Source organism: Ovis canadensis, chromosome 10 (genome assembly GCF_042477335.2).
Source record: "Ovis canadensis isolate MfBH-ARS-UI-01 breed Bighorn chromosome 10, ARS-UI_OviCan_v2, whole genome shotgun sequence".
Classification (NCBI taxonomy): domain Eukaryota; kingdom Metazoa; phylum Chordata; class Mammalia; order Artiodactyla; family Bovidae; genus Ovis; species Ovis canadensis.
The window spans coordinates 26,472,268-26,488,644 of NC_091254.1; the positions used below are offsets into that span (position 1 = coordinate 26,472,268).

Genomic DNA, 16,377 nt, shown 5'->3' on the forward strand with positions numbered 1-16,377 from the left:
CCTAGCAACGTGGGACAAAAGTTGGTTGTGAAATGTCTCTCAAACATTGGTCATATTTTGGACCGGAGAGACTGTGAACTAAAATACTGCCTGCCATATCAGTAAACAAAGAATGTTGCAGCCGTCAAGCCACACGTTACACCCACCCAAAGGTGAGCCCCTGAGGGGACTCAGGATGGAAGCAAGCTCCCCACCGCTACAGCCACCCTTGAAAGTGCACTCTGAGGGGACATGAGGTGAGAAGGCACAGGGTACCGGCCCCAGCTGTCGGAAGCGTGGTTCAAAGGAGCGAGCCCTACTTTGCGCCCTTCCACACACAGGAAAGCACGACGTCCCGTAACTGCAGACACCTGGTCTTCCTTCACTAACAGCATCCTTTCAATGTTCTAACTACCTGGTCTTCACTGCAAAATCTCCTACATACGCTGGCTCCCCCGCTTGGCTCTGGAGCAGTCTCTCAAAGTCATCTTCGATGCAGTGTCCTGGCCCTGAAGTCCTCAGAAAATCCACCAAAATAAAGCTCTCAGCTTCTAGGCTGTGCTTTTTTTTTCAGACTACACATTCTAAAAATACATTTTAAAGAGTGTTGTAACAATTTTTGGTTTTAAATGTCAATATTTACAATACAATGGAGACAACATGCTCTTCAACTATTTATATTTATCAGGGAAATTTCTAGATATCCACCTAAAAATGTACATAGGGATATATATTTGTAAAACCTAAGAACTAAGTGAGAAAAACATTTGAAGACCACTGTTCAGTCTGTAAGACTATAGCATTTTGTCAGCAAAGTCTATGTTTTAATTATTTTTGTATCCCCAGTGCCAAAAATAATACCTCAAACCAAGCAGGTATTCAATAAATGAATAGATAAATGAATGATTACATTGGGTTGGACCAGAAGTTCCTTCAGGTTATTTCATAATGTCTTATGGAAAAACTCAAACGGACTTATGGCCAACCCAATAGTTTTTAGTCAAATACTGTTTTTCTTAATTAGGTTTTGTTTCAAGCCCCCTGTTTTCTACATTCTTTGAGAATAGCCCATCTTCTAACGTGCTCAGAAATCAAGTAGTTAAAAATATAATAAACTGAGCAAAAATGTAAAAAAAAAAAATCAAGTCATTTATTTGTAAAGGATTCATATAAGTGAGGTGCTATAAGTATTAATCTAAAAGACAATAATGATACTTACACAACAGGCAATACAGCATAAGCAAAAGACATTAATGCACGCCTCTCTTCAAATAAACCACAAAAACATTTTGGTTAAGTGCAATTATTTGTTTAAAAAGATTCGAGTTAATAAAATACTCATAATGGAAATTGTTAGAATAACTAAGAATGAGTTAACAGAAAGTATAAATTGTTATAGAATATGCTGCTTAACATTTATTACATTTATCATTACAAACAATGCCAAAATGTAAGCACTGAGCTTTCAATGAGAACTGACTCACTGGAAAAGACCCAGATGCTGGGAAAGACTGAAGACAGGAGGAGAAGGGGATGGCAGAGGATGAGATGGCTGGATGGCACCACTGACTCGATGGACATGAGTCTGAGTGAACTCTGGGAGTTGGTGATGGGCAGGGAGGCCTGGCGTGCTGTGATTCATGGGTTGAAGAGAGTTGGACACGACTGAGCGGCTGAACTGAACTGAACTTCTTCTCATACTGTGAGCTATAAGGACAGTCAAAATCTAGGCCTGTCAGTAAGGCTATCACTGCTACCACCTTAAGACAGCCTGCCAGACACAAACCAATACAGCAGAAAATCAGATTCAGCAAAGGAAGAGTAGAGAGTGGCGGAACCAAGGGAAAGGAGGAGAGCCCAAGCCCTAAAGAAATTCTGACATCCTGCATCTAGCCGAGGCTGAAGTCACTGGACTGCTCATCTATGTGAACCAATGACACGTTTTTCTGTACATATTTCTGTCACTAAAAACCTCATGACTGCTAACTAATACAACCAATTTTGTATAGTAAAGGCAGGTGGAGCAAGTGTCACTATTCCTCTTTTACAAAGAAGATACATACTCACAGAGGAGTACAGGACATTTTGACCCTGAGGATATTCTGAGAACAAACATTTCAATCAAAATAATACTAATAGTCATAAATTTTCATTAAGTGATGAGCTTTAGAATAAAATTAAGCCAAAAGGACTTCTTGATCAAGTTTTATAGAGCACTTTTTTTTATTTAAAGTATTATTTTATAGTAAAGATTTGTCAATTACTCTTTTGTCCATAGAGAACTTCACCAATTATATCCTCTATACTCTGTCTTCTGTTTTCCTTTATGGCTATCAGTGTGGACTGAATATCAAAAAGATTTTGCTCTTTCTTTAATTTTTAATCAACAAATGTTATAGTATATAGCTCTGCCAGAAGTTTATTTGATAGTTTCAATGGCACCCCACTCCAGTACTCTTGCCTGGAAAATCCCATGGACAGAGGAGCGTGGTAGGCTGTAGTCCATGGGTCGCTAAGAGTCAGGCACAACTGAGCAACTTCACTTTCACTTTTCACTTTCATGCACTGGAGAAGGAAATGGTAACCCACTCCAGTGTTCTTGCCTGGAGAATCCCAGGGACAGAGGAGCCTGGTGGGCTGCCGTCTATGGGGTCGCACAGAGTTGGACACGACTGAAGCGACTTAGCAGCAGCACTAAGTCTTTACATTTTTTGTATGACTGATAGTTTTTATTTAATTTTTGGCCAACCCAGAAGAATTGTGGGTATTTTCTTCAGATAGTTCAAAGCTGTTCTATTGCCAAGATCTTTATCTATCTCAAAAATGCTTTTCTTAGTTACATATTTCAGGCACATCCATGGGCAGCCCTTCTTCTACAATGGGAGATCCAATGATTCTTGCCTGCCAAATTGTAGGCTACAAATCAAGTTAATTAATATACACACGTTAGGACATTCAACTCTGAAATAGACTCACAATTCAATGACCTGCAACTTTGAACTAAACCAACCAAATAAGTTGGCTTACTTCTACGTTTCTCAACAGACTGATTTATCGGGCCAGATGATTCTTTATTGTGAGGGCATGTCCTGTAGAATGGTAGGATGTTTAGCAGATTCAAGGGTTTCTACCCATTAGATATAAGTAGCACCCCCTTTCTCTTGGTAAGGGCAACCAAAAAATGCATTCAGACATTGCTGAATGCCCCCTGGGGAAGGGGAATTACCTCAGTTAAGAACCATGTAAGTGTCATTTTTCTTTTTTTAATACAAAACTTAGACCCAAGAGGAAACCAAATTTATCAGCAGTTTCCAGGTTAGTCTCTGCGTTCCCAATAAATTGTTTTCCTAGCAATTTATTCACTTACAACTGTCCTGGGATGTTATTGCTAAATTCTTTAATACACAAAACTCACTGTCCTCAGGTGCAAAGTAGTTAATAATTCCTCTAAAGTTCAATGCCTAGTAAATAGAGAGCTAAGACTTGCGCACACACACATATAGGTTTTCCCCTTTACACTGTATTTCTGAATTGAAGCAGGAGTTCTATGTTTCCCTTCCCCAAAGTCATTAATTCTATTATAAACTAAGGATATAATCTTAAAATCACAAAGATATATACGGATGGATGTTTATTACACCATTTATAGGTTTAAAAATAGATAACCTGAATGTCTAAGAATAGGATACTGGTAAAATAAGTTATATGGATAAATATATGAACTTAATGCTTATTTAAAATAACCATATAGAGCAGTATTTATCACCATATTAATACATTCACAATAACAGCTGAGAATAAATTATAAAACATACATGATTCACTTTTTTAAAAAGAAATTTGTATTCATATACATAATAATATACATATTATTTTACAAAACCTGGGCTTCCCTGGTAGCTCAGATGGTAAAGCCTACAATGCAGCAGACCAGGGTTCAATCCCTGGGTGGGGAAGATCCCCTGGAGAAGGAAATGGCAAGCCACTCCAGTATTCTTGCCTGGAGAATTCCACGGACCAAGGAGCCTGGTAGGCTACAGTCCATGGGGTCGCAAGAGTCAGACACGATTGAGCGACTTCACTTCACTTTAAAAAATCTGGTAACATTAACACAAAAAAAAGACAATCATGAATCTACATGGAAACAGTCCGTTTTAGAGGACTTCTCTGTATTTTACTTACAACAAACATAGATTTCTTATACAGAATTTTTAAATACTTCTGTTAAAAAACTTATACACAAAAGTCATAAAGTAGTGAAACCCTTTAATAATAACAGTATAAAAGGACGGTGTTCAAAATGTCAAAGTGGACTTACAGAGTTATGTTTCCATATTATCACTTGATCCATGATAGACCTGTGCCTGTTTGACATGAGAGTCCTACTGAACTAATCTGTCTCCTCTTGAGGAAACACTACAATAATCTTTATTGAAAATTCTTTGCAGGAATTCCCTGGCAGTCCAGAGGTTAAGACTCTGCACTCTCACTGCTGAGGGCCCAAGTTCAACTACAGCTCGGGGAACTAAGATACCACAAGCAACTGAGCCAGCCAAAACAACAACAAAAGAACTCTGCAGCAGCTAACCTCCTTGTTAACCTCTTTGTTCTAAAACCAAGAGACAATACAACTAATTGAAGTGTAAAGAGATATGCAGAATTTACAAATTATGGATGTTTAGACAAAGGATAAAAAGCCGTGGGTTTGGGTTTGTTTTTGTTTGTTTGTTTTTAAACAAAAATGACCCTCTCTTTCCTCTGCTTCTCAGGCTTTATAAAGCTCCTATCTTAAAGGCCAACACAGCAAATTCCAGCCACTCCTGCTCCCTCTGTATAAACTGGAACATAATAAGACACTGAATGCTTATTAGGTACAACGAGTTGACAGGCACAAAAAGGAACATAAAAATAAATAAGACATACATACAGCCTAGGAGAGATAAAAATAGTATATAATTTATATCTATTGTTTATGTACCGTGTTGTTCTTTTTCCAAACTACTAGGAAGCAATGTCAATTACTGGCAGAGAGAAGAGTTACCAGTCACATGGCTGAGTGCAGATGAGCACATCTTCCCAATCTAAACTGTAATTCATTACGGCACACTGCTATTTGTGGTTTACATTTGTCTATGTGTGACATCTGGTTCAAAAGGGGACACTCCAACCTTGATGGCCAGTGTTACATCCTAGGGAAGCCCAGAGCTTGCTGCCTGTTTACCTGGCTCACAGCTGTTTTTACTTGAGTCCAGATCTCTGGTGAGTCTCCAGGTACATTTATCCTCAGTCCTCGTATCTTCAACCTTAAGAATCTTTGTGGTAGCAAGGCAAGTAGGGTTAACATAACTTACTCTTTGTGTCATGATGCTAAGTGACTGAGTCTAAGAAGTGAACACGTCATTAGTAATGTGTACATGAGTCTCACACTTGCAGCAAAGCTTGTACTTTGGATTTGCTCAACATAATACACATTTTGAGGTCATGTCTAAATGTTTTTATAGTCAATATGCATTATTCATGTACAAAGAACAATTATTATTTAAAGTTCACATGACTTAACCCTGCTAAGGTCCCCTGGAGGATGAAATGGGAACCCACTCCAGTATTCTTGCCTGGAAAATCCCATGGACAGAGGAGTCTGCTGGGCTACAGTCCATGGGCCAAAAAGAGTCAGACACAACTTAGCAATTCAGCACACACACAGGCAACAGCCTACCTAGATAGTTCTCACAGTTCAAACCTAAAAGGAACTGTTTTCATTTCTTCTAAAGCCAAGAAAACAATAAATCTCACATAGCTGAAAATATACTAAAAATAATAAAGAAGCTAACTTTGAACATTAATATATGTCAGGGACCCTAATAACTAATTAAATCCTCACAACAACCATATCTAATATACTTTCCTTATCCTCATTTTACAGTTAAGAAAACTGGGACACAAAATTAGGTAACCTACTCTCAAATCCCCAAATACATATATATATATATATACACACACACACACACAGAGTGCAGAAATGGGCTCCAACCCAGGCTGATTCATTCTAAAGCCTGAGTTATAGATCTTTGACCTCTGCTAAGGCAAAGGAGAAACAAACAGCTCAAAGAACGAAGAAGAAGAAAAAAAAAATCCTAGAAACGTAATAATTGATAAAGGAGCAAAACATGAAATAAAACTCTATACAGGAAAAAGGAAAAAAGCATTTGTTCAATGAAATGAATCAAATGGATAGGACTTAATCTCCCTCATTTCTGACAAGGAAAATTACTGGTGAGTGGGGGGAGCAGCGTGCAAGAGAAACAACGAAACTAGCAATTTCATAGTGAAAATCTCCCTTATTCTTGGCAACGACGCTGAATATCTTGCCTAGAATCACTCTGCCACTCAAGTGAAGCAACAACATACATCCCTTTCCTTAACCAGCACAAAGGATCTAACTCCAGCACAAACACAGAGTCCCTAAAACCAGCCCGGGGAAGAGCCAGGAAATACTTTGCTTAGAAATCTGAGCAGGGAATTCCCTGGTGGTCCAGTGGTTAGGACTCTTGGGCTTTTCACTGCCAAGGATTAGCTGTGTGATCTGCAGGAAGTCACTTTTCTTTTCTAGGTCTCCATGACCTCACTCATATAGAGTCAAGGGTTTAAACTAAATCAAGTTGCGGTTTGGGTTCTAGAACATCGTGAACTGGGAGAAAAGAAAACTTCCAAGCAGAACTTCGACAGAAAGGCTCACGGATACGTTTAAAACAGAACGAAGGGGTTCTCTGGCGAGAACGTACACTTGTCAGCGGCCGCCAGCCCTGGCTGGAACATGGCACGGACTGACTTCCATCCAGGTCCTGGGGACTCGGAGAGCAAGGCCAGGCCCAGCTTTCCGCAGCCTCTGAGGGCAGCTGCATGAACCCCTGTGTGTACAGTAATCTAAGTCAGAATCCCGGGGTGGGATGGTGAAGGAACCACTGGGGTCAGGAAAAAGCATCATTTCAGATCATCAGGAACCTAAAGCCAGGCCCCTCGCATCACAGAAGGAGGCTCAGAGACTGCAAACGCCTGGCCCCGCGCTACCCAGCAGACAGAGACGGAGACTAGAGCTCCCGGAGCCGCGCTCCTTCCCAAGGAAGCCGCGGGGAGTGAGGGGGCGCGGGGACGCGGAGGGCCCGCGCGCGGCGAGCGCGGCCGCGGGGCGCCCCGGGGTTACCTGAGCCGGCCCCCGCCCCTGCGTGCAGAAACCTGGCCTCCGAGCGCGGCGCGGCGCCTCCGGGCTGGCGCCGCACCACCTGCCGCAGGAGCAGCCGCACGCGCCGCGCGGCCGGAGGGCCGCCAGGCGGCCCGAGGAGCAGGAGCCGCGACTGCATGGGGGCCGTCGCCGAGCGCAGGGACAGGGGGTCCGCGGCGAGCGGCGCTGCGGGACGGGCGGCGTGAGGCGGCGCGACGAGGGGGACAGGAAGCGGCGGCGCGCGGAGTCCGCCGGAAATTCCTTCCCCCGGCGCGCCCGGCTCGGCCGGCCGGGGCGGCCCTGGGCCCGCTGGGGTGCCGGTCCCCGCCGCCTGGAGCCGTGCCCGGGGCCGGCGGGGAGGAGCGCGTGCCGGCGGTGACCCCGGGGCGCGCCTCGCCCTCACCTGCGGCGCGTCCCCGGACTCCCCGACAGGCCTCCGGCGGCTCCATACGGTCCCGTCAGTGCTAGGGACTTCAGGAGATGCTGAAGGGTGTGAGGAGCCTTTGATGGTGTCACTCTTTCTTGGTTAATGGCCCGGTCTTCGTGTATTTCGTTTCGCCTGTGACCCCATGGACTGCAGCACGCCAGGCCTCCCTGACCTTCACCGTCTCCAGGGGCTTGCTCAGACTCACGTCCATTCAGTCAGTCGGTGATGCCGTACAACCATCTTATTCTCTGCCGTCCCCTCTCCTCCTGCCCTCAATCTTTCCCAGCATCAGGGTCTTTTCTCCTGAGCCGGTTCTTCGCATCAGGTGGCCAAAGTATTGGAGCTTCAGCTTCAGCGTCAGTCCTTCCAGTGAATATTCAGGGTTGCTTTCGTTTAGGATTGACTGGTCGGATCTCCTTGCAGTCCAAGGGACCCTCAAGAGTCTTCAACACCACCTTCAAAAGCATCAATTCTTCAGCCTTCTTTATGGTCCAACTGTCACATCCATACATAACTACTGGCAAAACCATAGCTTTCCAGTACACTGCTTCAAACCCTTTCCAGAATTGCATAGGTCTTCTGGAGATTGTGGGTACACCTATCTGGATTTGTTGTAACCACACGTGTATTCAATCAATACCTGAAAGCTTAACCCTCCCCCCTCCTCCGCCCCTCCCCCCTCCTCCGCCCCTCCCCCCTCCTCCGCCCCTCCCCCCTCCTCCGCCCCTCCCCCTCCTCCGCCCCGCCCCCCTCCTCCGCCCCGGCCCCCTCCTCCGCCCCGCCCCCTCCTCCGCCCCGCCCCCCTCCTCCGCCCCGCCCCCCTCCTCCGCCCCGCCCCCCTCCCCCGCCCCTCCCCCCCCATGTTTTATTAGTTAGAGTTAGTCTCTCAGTCCTGCCCGACTCTTAGCAACCCCATGGACTGCAGTCCACCAGGCTCCTCTCTCCATGGGGTTTTCCAGGCAAGGATGCTGGAGTGGGCATGTTTTATTACCACACCTTAATAAATTCTAAACAGAAAACTCACATTTTGGCGATACACTGGCCAAAATGTCAGTAAGGACCCAAGTCAAACACTTTTTGGGTTGTTCTCCCGTGCAAGAGTTCAGTTCAGTTGCTCAGTCATGTCCAACTCTTTGCAGCCCCACGGACTGCAGCACACCAGGCCTCCCTGTCCATCACCAACTCCCAGAGTTCACTCAGACTCCTGTTCATTGAGTCGGTGATGCCATCCAGCCATCTCATCCTCTGTCATTCCCTTCTCCTCTCACCTTCAATCTTTCCCAGCATCAGGATCTTTTCAAATGAGTCAGCTCTTGGCATCAAGTGGTCAAAGTATTGGAGTTTCAGCTTCAACATCAGTCCTTCCAATGAACATTCAGGACTGATTTCCTTTAGGATGGACTGGTGCAAGAGTTACATAAGCATAATCTATGTGTTTAGTAAGAGAAGAAAGTATGACACTGGCTAAAGCTGCCTCTCTGTCATGCGTGCCAAAAGGGGAAGTGGTGCTACCACCAAACAAAGGCTAATATAACTATAGCACATCTCCAAAATATCAGGAGTGCATTGAGCAAGACAAAACGTTTACATTGTCACAGCAGGCAAAGAGAATGCAGAAGACTTCACTTTGAGCTAAAGGCCTTGCTAACTCGAGAGCTGTTACTATCTTTAAATTATACTGAACACCTAACATATGTGTGACACTGTGATGGGTGCTGAGAAGAAAGTGGGTAGGAGACTTCACAAGAAAACAGCTGAGGGAACTTCCCTAGGGGTCCAGTGGCTAAAAGTCTGAGCTCCCAATGCAGGGGGCCTGAGTTTGGTCCCTGGTCAGCTAACTGGATTCTACTTGCCACAACTAAGAGTTTGCATGCCCCAACTAAAGATTCCCCATGCCACAGTGAAGAGCAAAGATCCTGCATGCTACAGCTAAGACCAGGTTCAGCCAAATAAATATTTTTTAATGAAAAAGGAAAAAAGTTGAACTGGGTGAGACTGTGTACCTTGCTGAGGACTGGACTTAACATGTTCAGGCTGAAACAGGCTTCTAATGTAGTTGAGGAGATAGTGAAAATAAAGTAACTAAGTTTGCATAGTGCATTACAACGTGGTTACACATGTATGTTCTCATACCAACTTCATACCAACAATAACCCTTCAGACTGCTAGGGGAGAAGAGAGGTAGACTATAACAATTTATCAAATACTTCTCCCACTTTGAGTGCATCCTATATGTCAGGCATTGTCCTAAATATTTTAATGCATTAACTTATTTCATACAGCAACACTTTATTATTATTATTATTATCCCCCATTTTACAGATGAAGAAACTGAGGTGGAAAAGTTAAGTACATTGGTTGGGGCATTTCTGTTTAACTTTGCTGGAATCCAAAACATGCTTCAAACCATTGGAAGAATAATCTAAGGTAATTTAGCAATTTGATTGGTATAAGCAGAAAGAGTTCTTAGAGTTATCACACTGGGGAAATCAATACAGGTTACAGTGTTCATTCATTCAGCAACATTTACTGAGCAACTATTGCATAAATAGTATTCTGCCAGGTTCTGTGTAGCAATGGGCTTGCATCAAATATAGAAGACAAATATGCAAATAAAGAATTACAACACAACGTTTAGGTTATTTAGACTCAAAGTACTCTAGGGCAGAGTGCTTCCCCCTGGCAGAGGTCAGGGTGATTTCAGAGAAGATACTGTTGGAAGTGCTTCTAAAAGGATATGCAAGAATCTTTCCAGCTGAGAAAAGGGCAGGTGATGAGGTCATATCTGGCAGAAGGAAGAACAGGTACAAAGGTACAGAAAGCTGAAAATAATGCAGCCTGACTGAGAATCAGAAAGTGAGTCACTGTGTCTAGGGATCAAGTGCATAAAGTAGTTTGTGGATATGAGACCAGAAAGAGAAACTGGGGCTATGTTGTATGCGAGGGGAAAGAGTCAGCACACTAACCTCTGAGAAACTGAAAAATGGTAAAGACTTTTGGAGTGACATATGTGCAATCTGAGAAGGAGATAACTGAGCCGGAGAAAAGGGAGCATAAGAGCAAGACAGGCGGGTCGTGGTGGAGAGGTCTGACAAAATGTGGTCCACTGGAGAAGGGAATGGCAAGCCACTTCAGTATCCTTGCCTTGAGAACCCCATGAACAGTATGAAAAGGCAAAATGATAGGATACCAAAAGAGGAACTCCCCAGGTCATTAGGTGCCCAATATGCTACTGGAGATCAGTGGAGAAATAACTCCAGAAAGAATGAAGGGATGGAGCCAAAGCAAAAACAATACCCAGTTGTGGATGTGACTGGTGATAGAAGCAAGATCCGATGCTATAAAGAGCAATATTGCATAGGAACCTGGAATGTCAGGTCTATGAATCAAGGCAAATTAGAAGTGGTCAAACAAGAGATGGCAAGGGTGAACGTCGACATTCTAAGAATGAGTGAACTAACATGGACTGGAATGGGTGAATTTAACTCAGATGACCATTCTATCTCGTACTGCGGGCAGGAATCCCTCAGAAGAAATGGAGTAGCCATCCTGGTCAACAAAAGAGTCTGAAATGCAGTACTTGGATGCAATCTCAAAAACAACAGAATGATCTCTGTTCGTCTCCAAGGCAAACCATTCAATATCACAGTTATCCAAGTCTATGCCGCAACCAGTAATGCTGAAGAAACTGAAGTTGAATGGTTTTATGAAGACCTACAAGACCTTTTAGAACTAACACCCAAAAAAGATGTCCTTTTCATTATAGGGGACTGGAATGCAAAAGTAGGAAGTCAAGAAACACCTGGAGAAACAGGAAAATTTGGCCTTGGAATGCAGAATGAAGCAGGGCAAAAACTAATAAGAGTTTTGCCAAGAAAATGCACTGGTCATAGCAAACACCCTCTTCCAACGACACAAGAGAAGGCTCTACACATGGACATTACCAGATGGTCAACACCGAAATCAGATTGATTATATTCTTTGCAGCCAAAGATGGAGAAGCTCTATACAGTCAACAAAAACAAGACCAGGAGCTGACTGTGGCTCAGATCATGAACTCCTTATTACCAAATTCAGGCTCAAATTGAAGAAAGTAGGGAAAACCGCTAGACCATTCAGGTATGACCTAAATCAAATCCCTTATGATTATACAGTGGAAGTGAGAAAGATTTAAGGGCCTAGATCTGATAGATAAAGTGCCTGATAAACTATGGTATGAGGTTCTTGACTTGTACAGGAGACAGGGATCAAGACCATCCCCATGGAAAAGAAATGCAAAAAAGCAAAATGGCTGACTGGGGAGGCCTTACAAATAGCTGTGAAAAGAAGAGAGGCGAAAAGCAAAGGAGAAATGGAAAGATATAAGCATCTGAATGCAGAGTTCCAAAGAATAGCAAGAAGAGATAAGAAAGCCTTCTTCAGCAATCAATGCAAAGAAATAGAGGAAAAGAACAGAATGGGAAAGACTAGAGATCTCTTCAAGAAAAGTACAGATACCAAGGGAACATTTCATGCAAAGATGGGCTTGATAAAGGACAAAAATGGTATGGACCTAACAGAAGCAGAAGATATTAAGAAGAGGTGGCAAGAATACACAGAAGAACTGTACAAAAAAGATCTTCATGACCCAGATAATCATGATGATGTGATCACTAATCTAGAGCCAGACATCTTGGAATGTGAAGTCAAGTGGGCCTTAGAAAGCATCACTACGAACAAAGCTAGTGGAGGTGATGGAATTCCAGTGGAGCTATTTCAAATCCTGAAAGATGATGCTGTGAAAGTGCTGCACTCAATATGCCAGTGAATTTGGAAAACTCAGCAGTGGCCACAGGACAGGAAAAGGTCAGTTTTCATTCCAATTCCAAAGAAACGCAATGCCAAAGAATGCTCAAACTACCGCACAGTTGCACTCATCTCACATGCTAGTAAAGTAATGCTCAAAATTCTCCAAGCCAGGCTTCAGCAATACATGAACCATGAACTCCCTGATGTTCAAGCTGGTTTTAGAAAAGGCAGAAGAACCAGAGATCCAATTGCCAACATCCTCTGGATCATGGAAAAAGCAAGAGAGTTCCAGAAAAACATCTATTTCTGCTTTCTTGACTGTGTCAAAGCCTTTGACTGTGTGGATCACAATAAACTGTGGCAAATTCTGAAAGAGATGGGAATATCAGACCATCTAACCTGCCTCTTGAGAAATCTGTATGCAGGTCAGGAAGCAACAGTTAGAACTGGACATGGAACAACAGACTGGTTCCAAATAGGAAAAGGAGTCCGTCAAGGCTGTATATTGTCACCTTGCTTATTTAACTTCTATGTAGAGTACATCATGAGAAACACTGGACTGGAAGAAACACAAACTGGAATCAAGATTGCCAGGAGAAATATCAATCACCTCAGATATGCAGATGACACCACCCTTATGGCAGAAAGTGAAGAAAGAACTAAAAAGCCTCTTGATGAAAGTGCAAGAGGAGAGTGAAAAAGTTGGCTTGAAGCTCAACATTCAGAAAACGAAGATCATGGCATCCAGTCCCATCACTTCATGGGAAATAGATGGGGAAACAGTGGAAACAGTGTCAGACTATTTTTGGGGGGGCTCCAAAATCACTGCAGATGGTGACTGCAGCCATGAAATTAAAAGAAGCTTACTCCTTGGAAGAAAAGTTATGACCAACCTAAATAGTATATTCAAAAGCAGAGACATTACTTTGCCGACTAAGGTCCGCCTAGTCAAGGCTATGGTTTTTCCTGTGGTCATGTATGGATGTGAGAGTTGGACTGTGAAGAAAGCTGAGCGCCGAAGAATTGATGCTTTTGAACTGTGGTGTTGGAGAAGACTCTTGAGAGTCCCTCGTACTGCAAGGAGATCCAACCAGTCCATTCTGAAGGAGATCAACCCTGGGATTTCTTTGGAAGGAATGATGCTAAAGCTGAAGCTCCAGTACTTTGGCCACCTCATGCGAAGAGTTGACTCATTGGAAAAGACTCTGATGCTGGGGGGGATTGGGGGCAGGAGGAGAAGGGGACGACAGAGGATGAGATGGCTGGATGGCATCACAGACTCGATGGACTTGGGTCTGGGTGAACTCCGGGAGATGGTGATGGACGGGGAGGCCAGGCGTGCTGGGATTCATGGGGTCGTAAAGAGTCGGACACGACTGAGCAACTGAACTGAACTGAACTGAGCTTCATTTTGAAGGTTAGTTTAGATTTGGGTAAACAAAGGAGAGGGGTAAACAGCATGAGTAGAAGGTTAGAGTCCTGACCAGCGTGATTAATTGATGCAGACAATGAGACCAGACAGGTGAGAGAGTCATGCGTGATTTTGAAGAGTGGGAAGGTATTGTCAGAGAGAAACACTGTAGAGTGAAGAACCCTGAAGGGCTAGATAATCTTAAATGAAGAAGTTGGACTTCACCTTATAGGCAAATTGGGTCAACACTCAATGACCCAACTGATCATATTTGATCATATTTTAAGCAGTGACATGGACTGTGAATTGAGTAAGACAAGAAGCATCAAGTTCCAGCTATGTAGCAGTAGAAGAACAATATCTCTGCTTGAAGCTGAATGGGAGAGAGGAGACCTTGTGAATGTTCAATAGGTAAGAGATGAACCAGAGCTGTTTCATTTTAAGAGACATCCATCATAACCTCTAGGTAACTTCTCTCTCAAATTCTCTCCAAAATAACTGGTACTCTTGATAAAAACACACTGCCAACATCGGATATTTCCTGTTAAACATGTTCCAGAGTCTGAGAGGAATATTTCCTGCCTGCCACATTACTGTAATTGGGAGGAAAGTGCAAATTAATAATCCATCCATGCTGTGTCCAATTAGAAAAAGGTCACTTTATCCCTTCTTACTGCCTACCTGACTGAGAAATCAAGGGACCAGACCAACATCTGGTCCAGAAATCAGGGCTTCCAAGACATTGGTGTGCCTCTCGATCAGGAGGACAATTTGTTCAAATGTCCACTCTCAGGCTTCACTCCCCACCCCTACCCTGAGGCTCTGACCTAGCAGATCTGCTGGGGTTCAAGAAGATGCATATCCAGTCATAACTGTAGGAGATCACCTACATGCCGCGTATTTCAGCTATAAAGCTGGACAGCAGTTCTTTTGCTACCAAGGCTGTCCCACCTCTTTATCCTCATCAACACTTTGTAGAACAATTTGTAAGCGCTCTCCCTTCATCTGCAAGCAACTAGAATAAAAACTAAAATAAATAGAATAAAAGCTGAGCAGCGAATTAGAGAAAAGAAGGAAAAAGAGAACAGAGCCTGGCCCTTTTACATCATAAAATGTGTTTAGAGACTGGGACATTGGCAGGAAAAGAGGGGGGGGGGAAGCGATGATTAAAGTAAGAAAGATACACTAGCAGAAACTCGCCCAGCACAAGGAATTCCCTGGTGCTCCAATGGTTAGGACTCAGTGGTTTCACTGCCAGGGCCCAGGTCGGGATCCCCAAACCAAGTGTGACCAAAAAAACAAACAAAACAAAACAAAAAAAGAAACTCTCCCACACAAAACACCGAATGCTGCTAAGTCACTTCAGTCGTGTCCGACTCTGTGTGACCCCATAGACGGCAGCCCACCATGCCCCCCCGTCCCTGGGATTCTCCAGGCAAGAATACTGGAGTGGGTTGCCATTTCCTTCTCCAAAACACTGAATAGTGCTGGATAAAATATTTTAAAGTTTCACTTAATATGAATTTGCAAGCTTATGTCAAAGTAGGAGAAGTTCTCTAAAATTTTGGATATCAGCAAAGAACAAGAAGGAGAACTAGAAGAATTCTGGGCTGGAAGAAGAGCCTGAGAGGGTAAGGACTTGGCGAAAGTGCTAGATGCTCTGGGGATATTTACTACCCCTGGTGCACATAGCTATAGGGGTGTCAACAGGGCAGGAAGTAGATTGAAGACTTCATCGTAAAGCCGGGACTGGCAAAGGGCTACACAGTCAGCTAAATGGGGGACTATGAAAAAAATTGCAAAGGGAGAAAAGAAATCACAGCTGTCGTCTTAGATTCTAGGTACAACTATTTTTTTTCCCTTTAAAAATGGTGACTTTATAAGGACTGGGAAAATTTTTATGGATGTAATGTCTATTACAGTTTGCGATAGTATTTCTCTCTAGTTCTCAGTGATTTAAATGTGACCAAGCCTTCTGTACTTTGTCACAAAAAGCGGGTTTTCCAGGTGACTATTTTGGTGAGTGTCAAAATAAGAATTTATGGTGTATTACTGTCGATTCACTTTGAATTAAAATATATATATTGCAAAAAAAATAAAAATAAAAAAATAAAAATAAAAATGGTGACTTCTACTTGAAGTTTAAGGCATGATACAGTATTTTCTTCCAGCCCAGCATTTCTCATGATGTACTCTGCATAGACATTAAATAAGCAAGGTGACAATATATAGCCTTGACATACTCCTTTTCCGATTTGGAACCAGTCTGTTGTTCCATGTCCAGTTCTAACTGTTGCTTCCTGACCTGCATATAGGTTTCTCAAGAGGCAGGTCAGGTGGTCTGGTATTCCCATCTCTTTCAGAATTTTCCACAGTTTATTGTGATCCACACAGTCAAAGGCTTTGACACAGTCAAGAAAGCAGAAATAGATGTTTTTCTGGAACTCTCTTGCTTTTTCCATGATCCAGAGGATGTTGGCAATTGGATCTCTGGTTCCTCTGCCTTTTCTAAAACCAGCTTGAACATCAGGAAGTTCATGGTTCAAGTATTGC

At 43.3% G+C, this 16,377-nt stretch overlaps 1 protein-coding gene across 3 annotated transcripts in view; it reads right to left on the minus strand.

The window, feature by feature from the left end:
• VWA8 (von Willebrand factor A domain containing 8) overlaps positions 1 to 7,533 on the minus strand; it is a 383,224-nt gene extending 375,691 nt beyond the window's left edge. For all 3 annotated transcript variants that reach the window (XR_011259328.1, XM_069601241.1, XM_069601243.1), the window contains exon 1: positions 7,181 to 7,533. Coding sequence is in view for 2 of the 3 variants with exons in the window: in XM_069601241.1 (XP_069457342.1) it covers positions 7,181 to 7,337 (157 nt within the window). In the remaining variant the exon portion in view is untranslated. The remainder of the gene's footprint in view (positions 1 to 7,180) is intronic.
• Positions 7,534 to 16,377: the final 8,844 nt, after the last annotated feature.